The 9,554-nt window shown below is 36.7% G+C and overlaps 3 protein-coding genes across 3 annotated transcripts; 1 reads left to right on the top strand and 2 right to left on the bottom strand.

Annotated features, from left to right (window-relative positions):
* Positions 1-1,152: 1,152 nt before the first annotated feature.
* LOC110727540 (serine carboxypeptidase-like 20) lies at positions 1,153-4,919 on the top strand. Its single transcript, XM_021907101.1, has 14 exons — positions 1,153-1,485; positions 1,692-1,837; positions 1,996-2,072; positions 2,165-2,287; positions 2,622-2,724; positions 2,809-2,846; positions 2,926-3,027; positions 3,396-3,476; positions 3,566-3,817; positions 3,925-3,990; positions 4,100-4,221; positions 4,322-4,435; positions 4,550-4,595; positions 4,721-4,919. The coding sequence occupies exons 1-14, from the start codon at positions 1,328-1,330 to the stop codon at positions 4,802-4,804; spliced, it is 1,512 nt and encodes a 503-aa protein (XP_021762793.1). The 5' UTR covers positions 1,153-1,327; the 3' UTR covers positions 4,805-4,919.
* Positions 4,920-5,669: 750 nt separating this feature from the next.
* LOC110727423 lies at positions 5,670-7,366 on the bottom strand. The gene is made up of 4 exons (XM_021906985.1): positions 7,193-7,366; positions 6,995-7,050; positions 6,325-6,882; positions 5,670-5,851 (listed from the first exon to the last, which is right to left on the bottom strand). Exons 1-3 carry the CDS (start codon positions 7,353-7,355, stop codon positions 6,364-6,366), a joined length of 738 nt encoding a protein of 245 aa, XP_021762677.1. The 5' UTR covers positions 7,356-7,366; the 3' UTR covers positions 5,670-5,851; positions 6,325-6,363.
* Positions 7,367-8,127: 761 nt separating this feature from the next.
* On the bottom strand, positions 8,128-9,303 carry LOC110727444 (probable F-box protein At1g44080). The gene has a single exon (XM_021907003.1). It carries the CDS (start codon positions 9,301-9,303, stop codon positions 8,128-8,130), a length of 1,176 nt encoding a protein of 391 aa, XP_021762695.1.
* Positions 9,304-9,554: the final 251 nt, after the last annotated feature.

Consider the following 9,554-nt stretch of genomic DNA (forward strand, 5'->3'; position numbering starts at 1 on the left):
ACCCTAACTGTCACCTTCTGGCCACCCCTCCTTCCTCAGCCGCCCTAACTACCTCCCTGTTAACCACCAAAAAATAAAAAATTAAATTTTTTTTTTTAAAAAAACAATAGCACTAGATAAAAAAAAATAATAATAAAAAAATTTAATAAAGCCTAGCCCTTCCCCATCAGCCACCCCTCCCCCTTTACTGCTAGCGCTCGGTACATCTTCCCACCTGCGCACAGGCTTTCCCCCACGTCGCGACCCTAACCCAACCTTACAGCCACCGTACCATCCCTTACTCCTCTCAACTACCCACGACAGCTCTTCCCACCGCACCACATTACTCATCTTCAACCTCTCGCAACACCACCAAAATGCGCCGCTACTACTACTGCCCCTCCTTTCGAACAAGTCACCCCAATCTCCAACACCAAAAACCAACACCTCTAACCCTAAACCACTAGCCCGAAACCACCCTAAACAGGATTTAGGGTTTCATTTATGGTGGTGTCGGGCTGGTGTTTAAGGGTTAGGGGTGACTGTTTTGGGTGGAGGAAGAGGAGGGGGGTCGATTCACGGTGGGGGAAGGGGAGGGGGGCCGATTCCGATGGGGTGATGTGGAGGTAGGGTTGTTTTCCGGTTTCGAGGTGGGGGTTGGGGCAGCGAGAAGGGGATTAGGGAGGGGGGTGGGCTGTGTAGGTGGAGGAAAGGGATGGGGATTGGAGTCACTGGCGTCGGGCGATGCTTTGGGCGCTCGCAGGGGGGAGGGTGGCTGACGGGAGGGGGCTGGCAATTGAAGGTGGTGGCTGCGTTTTTTTTTTTTTTTTTTTTTTTTTTTTAAACATTTTAAATTTTTTTTTGAATAAACTTAACGAAATCGTGGTAGCAATTTTTAACAAACTTGTTTTTGTGTGGTAGTAAAATAAAATTAATTTTTTCCCCGATAATAAAAGTGAAATACGTGTGTTTTGCTGGTAGTAAAAGTAAAATTTTCCTTATCTTTACTAAATTTTCCTTATTTTTTAGTTATTTTTGACGGATATCAAATTGAGAGTTGACTCAAATAGATACTACTCGACTACTCGTAATAGATATTTTAAAAAAACTTTTGGGTTAAAATTTTTAATCTTAATTAATCACCATATCCTTGACTTCTAAGCAATAGCAAACAAAATCAATAAGCACACGTTTTGGGGCAATCCATCCATCACAAACTCTTCTATAAATTTGTCTATCTACATTCGCCTTCAAATGGTTCAAATTTCATTACGAAAAAAAAACCCCACCTTTTTCTCTTCTTTTCTATCTTGATTCTTGTAGAAAACTAGAGAAAATCTGAGCAGCCATGGCAAAACCTTACCATTATTATCTTAATCACATATTAATACCAATATTAATGGTGTTTTTTCTCTGTTTTATAATGACTGAATCTGCCCCTCAAAGTTCTATTGTCACTCAACTTCCTGGATTTAATGGCACTTTTCCCTCTAAACACTACTCTGGGTATTGATTTATTATTGATTTAATATAATTTTTCTCATTTTTCTATTTTGATTTTAATTTGCTCCGTTTTTTTATTTGTTATTTAATCTGTCATGACTGAATGAGTGTGTTTATGGTTTGAAATCAATGCAGCGGTAAAATTTTATTGGTAAATTTTGATTATTTTTTGACATTATTATATTGGTATATATATATGATGTGTTAAGGTATGTGACAATTGATGAGAGTCAAGGGAAGAAATTGTTTTATTACTTTGTTGAATCAGAGAGAAACCCATCAGAGGATCCTGTTGTTCTTTGGCTTAATGGAGGACCCGGATGCTCGAGTTTCGATGGCTTTGTGTATGAGTATGGTACGGGTTCTAAATTAGTTAATGAATCTGTGGACTGTGGTTATAACTATTGCATTTGTTTTGTTTCTCAAATGTAATGAATTTGGTAGAGGTTAATATTCAATGATGAATGCTGTCTACGTGAATATGATTAGTTATTTACTGTGTATATATCTCAGGTCCTTTTAATTTTGAGGCAGCAAAGACAAAAGGAGGCTTGCCAAAGTTGCATATTAATCCATACAGCTGGTCTAAGGTAAGGTCATAATCGGCCTCGTGTTATCTCATCAATGTGCATAGTTTAGTCACTTAATTCGTCGTTTGGAAAGTAATTTGATGCAATTACAGGTTTCCAATGTAATATACTTGGATTCTCCAGCAGGAGTTGGGTATTCTTATGCACAAAACATTAGTGAGTATGATACCGGGGACCTTAAGACCGCCTCTGATTCACATACATTTCTGCTCAAGGTACATTTCAATTTAGGCTTTAATGTAATGAATATGGTTGATATTATAATCTCTTGGTATCTTGATCATTATGGTATCATATATTATATGCTGAAATATTTTTGTTATCATTATGATATCATAATCAACAAGATACCAAGAGATATATGATATCTCATATAATATATAGTTAATTAGATAATTGGTTACTTAATCCTGATGCTGCTGTCATGGTGTGTCCAGTGGTTTGATATCCTAATGATCATAATACCAAGAGATATATGATATCTCATAATATATACCTAATTAGATAATTGGTTACTTAATCCTGATTTTGCTGATATGGTCTGCGCAGTGGTTTGATATCTATAAAGAGTTTGTGGCAAACCCATTTTTCATCGCGGGTGAGTCTTATGCTGGGATTTATGTGCCAACCCTTGCTTCAGATATTGTGAAAGGTAAATTTTCCTAATATTTTTGAGAATATGATCGTTACATTCCATTTTATCCGAAGGGTAATAATAATCCCTTGACTTATGCAGGACTTGATGCTGGTTCAAAGCCTGTTATCAATTTGAAGGTAATTAAAGTTTGTAACTTGGTGCATTGAAATATGGTTTCATGTCCAATTATTAATACCTTGTTGTGTTGGTGTACAGGGTTATTTGGTAGGAAATGGTGTTACAGATGAAACCTTTGATGGAAATGCTTTAGTGCCTTTTGCACATGGAATGGGCTTGATCTCTGATCAATTATATCAGGTACACATAGTTTTCATCTATGTCGGAGACTATCCCTGTCCTCATCTTTATTGACTCTTTAACATTTATTCAGATCTTCCCATGATACTACTGTAATATATTATGTGTTCTTGGCTTATGAGATGGCAAGATCAAGTTACGTGAAGTTTTTCGTAGTCATTTACTGCAAATGTTAGCACTGCCACATCATTATTTCAAAGGAATTCTTCCTACTGAACTAAGCAAGTTTCATAAGTTGTTTCATAATTTGCAAGAAGACCTGTCATTTTATCATTGCAGAACTTGTTCATTTATCCATTCTTTTTTAATACGGATAATCATACGAAGAAAACATCTATTGGCTGACAACTTATAGTCTAAATCTGCAGGAGGTTGTCACTCAGTGTGAAGGAAACTATTACAATCCGAGTTCTGATAGTTGTGATGCCTTGCTTTCAAAAGTTAACCAGGTTATTATACTTTTTTAATTCTGGAAATTTATTATATACATTGATTTGGTTAGGTTTCTTCTTACTTAATGCATTTTGATCAACTGCAGGACGTTGATGGATTGAATATATATGATATTTTGGAGCCTTGTTATCACTCCCCTGACTCAGGTATGCAGAGTACTGCTCATCTAAGACTACCTTCGAAAATTTCCAGCTTCAAGGCATTAGGAGAAACTGAAAGACCTCTTCCTGTGAGGAAAAGAATTTTTGGCCGTGCTTGGCCCCTCAGGGCTCCTGTGAGAGATGGACGAGTTCCTACCTGGCCAGAAATTGCTAACAGCGCTTCTGTTCCTTGCATTGTAAGTTAGCGAGGACAGTTCTATGATGAAGTGTTGTACTAAATTGCATAGTACTATATAAAGGACTAATTTTTAATGTGTATATATGCAAAATTTGAAATATATAGAATGATGAAGTTGCAACTTCGTGGCTGAATGACAAGGCAGTGAGAAAAGCAATTCATGCTGAAGAGGTAGGACTACGCACTCATTTCCTTTCTCTTCCAAAAGAGATACAAATAAGTATTTCTACATGTCAAATTTCTAAATGCCAAACTCATTGTTCTTTTGATAATGCTCCAGGAAAGTGTGTCGGGTCCCTGGGAACTCTGCACAGGCAGAATTTCATTTAACCATGATGCTGGAAGCATGATTACATACCATAAGAACCTCACTTCTCGAGGTTATCGAGCCCTCATATACAGGTTTATCAGCTTGCTGATATCTGTTAGTGAGATTAATAAACATATATCAGCATAATTTTACTGATAATGTAGTTTTTCAATTTTTTTGTCAATCTGACAGTGGAGACCATGATATGTGTGTTCCATACACTGGGAGCGAGGCATGGACAAAATCTGTTGGGTACAAAGTAGTAGATGATTGGAGGCCATGGGTTTGCAATGAACAAGTTTCTGGGTGAGTCTCGGTCTTCAGACTTTGTGGTTATAACATACTGATGGCATTGTATGTTAAACAAGTTTCTTTAGTTTACAGTGGTAATAAAATTAACTGCTATTCATTATAATGCAGGTTCACACAGGGATATGAGAAGAATCTCACTTTCCTTACTATAAAGGTTGGTCCATGCAGTTAATTTTAGCTAATTAACCAAGATTTTAAAAAGTTTTAGCACAATCCATGTCTTGAAACACATGAATTCTTTGATATGACTGATTGCAACATGGAACATTTCTGGTGCAGGGGGCAGGACATACGGTACCAGAATACAAACCGCGAGAAGCACTGTACTTTTATAGCCAGTTTCTGGCAGGGAAAAGTATATAAAGTATTTCATGTTAATGAGAGTTGAACCTGACAAATAAACTTCTGTAAAATACAATTTGAAAGAAATATATATGGTCATGAATCTTAAGTGCATACTTGTGTATGTATCTGTTAACTTTGTTGGCTTCTGACTCTGTTAAAATTTTTGTTACTCATGCTGATATTACATTGGGGACTTGAAACATGTCCTACATTATAAAAAAGAACGTTTGTGATTTTGACAGAAAGGATAAATCTGAAAACCTGATGTGATTTATTGATCCGAAAATCAACAAAACACAAGGGATATGTTTATTTCTAATTCTCTACAGGAAATCCACCAAGAAATAAACAAAAACTAAGATTAATCAACTAAGAATCCACCTAATTAAACGAATGTTTTAAACTAAAACAAACAAAACAGCAATTGATCGCAATCAACCAAACTTAAGTACGCAACTTAACAATAAAATTCCGTAAATTTGTGTATATTCTAATCTGAAAATAGGCATGGGTTTACAACTTTACATCAATATTTATAGGAATTTTCTAGCCTAGAATGACTAGAATTTTATCCTAGAACTAATCCCATTCGGCCTAGAGTTTTATGGCAAGTAAAACTCTAACTTAGCTTGAATTCCAAGCTATCCGAAATTAACTAACAACTCCTATGCTGGTTAGAATCCTAAACCAACTAGGAACCTTCCATACTTCCCTTAATTAGTACCACACGCCTAAAATCAAGGAGAATATCCTAACAAAGAAATATTTAAAGAAACTTAACAAAACCTAATGCTTAAACCAAGAAAAACCCTTTCAAGAGAAAGGTAAAAACTTGCAAGCAAAAATCTAAGAAAGCTAATTAAAGAAAGTTCAAGAACCCTAAAGAACGTTCCAAGAACGTTCAAGGAAGTCCAAGGAAGACTATTATGCAAACCGTAGTCTTACTTTGATATCCAAGAAAGTGTGCGTTGCTTGCCATGCTTGAATCAATGTCTAGGGACAAACTTTCTTGATGTCTAACTAGCAAATCTTCGAAGTTCTCCATGTCATGATTCGTATCAAAACCTAGGAAGATAAAAACACAACACGAGGTTATAAACAGAACAATCAGAAAACTGTAGTGGTTTTGGTACCATATCATTTGGTTCTACATTCTGTCCATTTCTCTTTGAAAACGCACTTTTAGTTATGTTGTTACATTGCAACATAGCTATGTAAGTCTTTTGTAAAATCTTTTCATTAAGAACAGATTTAGATAAAAGATCTATTAGCAGTTTAACTGGAGAACTACTGCTTACAGATGATCAGTGTTTTTATATTAAGACATTCAGCCTGGCTTAACTGACAACACAAGATAAAATACGCATCTAACGATGATATTCATGCCTTTCTATGCTTTTACAAAAGATTAAGGCATTTTGCACCAAGAAATATAAATGATTAAGACATTTAAATAAGCAAGGCAATTTAGATTAGAAGCCTCAAGTAGCCTGCAATTTGTAAAAAACTAACAGCACAATATGTTTCCTGAAACATACCTAACTCTGAATTACACTACAGCAAATTGCATTATCAAATCAGAATAACCCCTCTCCCAGGCTTTGATCAAGATCTATTGGCTCTGGAATAGAAATTTTTGCAGACAAACAAGCTCTTCTCTCCTCTAGTTCTTGCTTCACTTTAGCAGTGCGAGCAAGGAACTCTCTTTCCTCTTTATCAACCTGAGCTTTCTCCTTGTCAATAGCTATTAAAGACTCAATCAGAGGCTTGTTTTTGTGCAGTGCCAAAGCCCTTTGAACAAAAGGAACTAACCAGCCTACCGTCAATCTTGCACAATGAAGGTCATACAAAACGGATTCTAGGTCCTTAGCTAAGGAATCAGTCAAGGTCCTAGCTGTAGTATTTTGAAGAGTGATTATGAGCTTTGCCAGTGATTCTAAGGCACAGGTTAACATGTCTTTGCTTTGTACCGTATACTTTCCAACTAGGTTGTCATGCTTGTTCCAAATAAGTTGCACAGTTGACAATAGGTTTGGCTTGATGTCTAGTGATTCTAAACTTTGAAACTTGGTGTTTGGCTCGCAATCCTTCGAAGCCTACAACACCACAGAAGAAGCAAGAAACCCAAAACATTATTCCTTGAAATTTCAGTGTAAGATTTTTTTAGTGATGCTTGCATAAAAGTCTGAAGGAAAAAAGCATGCTTACCAATACTGAAGGAATTTCAGGTGCAGTTTCTGCAGCAGAAGCTTTCTTTGAGGTATCTGGTGCTTTGCATGAACAAAATCAAGTCAGAAATAATACAAGGGGGAAATAAGGCATTTACAATGACAGAACATGAAAAAAAAAGCGAACTTAGGCTGTAAAAAAGGGTGAATCAGATTGGGGGATGGTTGGTGAAGTTACCTTCCTCATGATTTTTATCAGAACCAGGGGGGTGGGAGGTAGGTTTTGCTTTTGCTGCAGAGTCTGATGTGCTTTGTTCCTCGGATTTTGGTGCACGTGAGGCAGTAAAGACATGCTCGTGTGAAGACGTGCCACCTTGATTGCTTGCACCAGGTTCCATCATTGCATCTTCCTCAGGTTCACTTCATATACAAATGTTAAGTTTAACAGTTAATCAAGCATATGTCTATGCAGACAAAATGGTTCCCTCTATTTAACAGGAATAAACTTATAATTCTCTGAACTAAAGAGTAAATGTGCTATCCCAAAATAATTGTCCAGCTGCATCTTATACATACTATTGCACACTAATCAGTAACTCTGAACCTCAGTTCTCACCCTATCAACCTTAAACAAAACTTTAAGACATAAGTGATGCATTGTCCGATCCAACGAAAGAAAAGGATAACACATACCATAGCATTACTAGAAAATTCATCAAGTCATATAAGGCTCTTAGATTTCAGCTGTATAAAGCTTAATTACAATGTCCAGGGATCTTTATTCCATCTTTAAAAATATATATATATATATATATATATATATATATATATATATATATATATATATATATATATATATATATATATATATATATATATATATATATATATATATATATATATATTTTCAAATCATCTGCACATATAGACTATAATTATTACACACACCACAATAATAATGATAATTCAGCATGATTTCTACTTGTATAATATGTGATCATCTTAGTCTATGTTTCGTTGGTGGGTTTAATTATTTATTCTTTTAAGAAATAGCTTCTATTTCTTGGCTGAAAATCAGTACAAATAAGTTTCTCCAAAGCAAACACGTCTCCAACATTTAATATTGATCCTAACAAAAACCATTACTTTTGAACTTTAAAGAACTAAAATTGATTACCATTGAAAATGTGACGGGAATGAAGTCGACTGAGCCTGCAAAACCCTAGACGGCGGAGAATAAAAGTCAAGAGCACTTCCCGGGAAACCCACAGTCTGTATGGAATCAACATGATCATGATCTCCTAACCTAAAAAACTGAACTACAACCTTAGATTCAGCAGGTTTACTATAGGGACGAAAGGCGCCGTTGGAAAAGATAATACAGTTTCCAAGCTCAAAACCAGGAAATTCAGCAGCTGAAACAAAGAAACTGCACGATTTCGAAACAAACAACACCTTAGGATCATCATCATCCCCAAAACTCTCAACCTTAATCCAACTCCATGACTTCTTATCAGCAAACTTACACAACTTATAAACTTTAATCATATCATTACTTCGCCTAATCATATACAATTCTCCAGATGATTTTAATCCCTCAAGACGCTTCCTCAAACCCTTGCTTACACATTCCGGCTTAATCACCGGCTTTTCGACTACTGTCTTAAGTACTGCAAATTGATTAGTAAACATCCTGTACAACTTCCCAACTCTATCAATTACATAATTTACACCACAAAAACACACAAGATCATCGAACTTGTCAAGCGAACCATACGAAATATCAAACCAAGGCAACTCCGTTCCATACCGAAACTCCGGCCTAACCGGAGGAGACCCTCCTAATTGCCCCCCTCTAAACAAAACCAACAACGAACCATCATCGACACCGGTCGGAACACTTTGATCATCAAAAAACGGCAGCACTTTATCATGACAAAACAGAGCCCTCGAAGGTTTACACTTATCCTTTTCATCAGCCATGTGGTAATCAACAGCAAGACAACGCGGCCGAAACCGGTCTAGGCTGAAATTCTCAGGAATATCAGGTAGTAGATCACCAGAAAGAGGATGGCAAAATTGAAATTTCCCTTTAGTGATCTCAACCGAAGTGACCAGCCATGGTGGGCCAGAGACAGGTGGGCGGAGGAGAAAAACAGAGGATGAAAACAGAGTTTCCGAACCCATATCGTACGGTAAGAGGGCGGAGATTGCGGTGGCTCCACGCCATTTTTTACAAACTGATTTGAAGTTTTGTAGATCTTGTTTCTTTCGAAGGCGTTTCGCAATCGATCGGATAATCTCCACCGGGAGGTCCGCCCACATTACTTTCCGGCGAGAATTTTGCATTTTTAGTACAAAGAAAGAGTTGTTCTTGGTTTCAGTTCTAAGAGTTGAGCTTGAGGTTTAGACTAGGAAGAAAAATGGAGGAAGGAGATAAAGAGATGATCTAGAATTATTACTGTTAACCATCTCTGTCATCTTCGTATTAATTGTTGTTTTTACCTTCCCGCGAAAATTCTACATTTTTCGCGCGCAATATGAATGTTGGGAATAGGGTTGGCCCAAAAGCAGCTCCTTTGGGCCTAGCTTAGACCTGT

This window comes from Chenopodium quinoa, unplaced genomic scaffold (genome assembly GCF_001683475.1).
Source record: "Chenopodium quinoa cultivar QQ74 unplaced genomic scaffold, ASM168347v1, whole genome shotgun sequence".
NCBI lineage: Eukaryota > Viridiplantae > Streptophyta > Magnoliopsida > Caryophyllales > Amaranthaceae > Chenopodium > Chenopodium quinoa.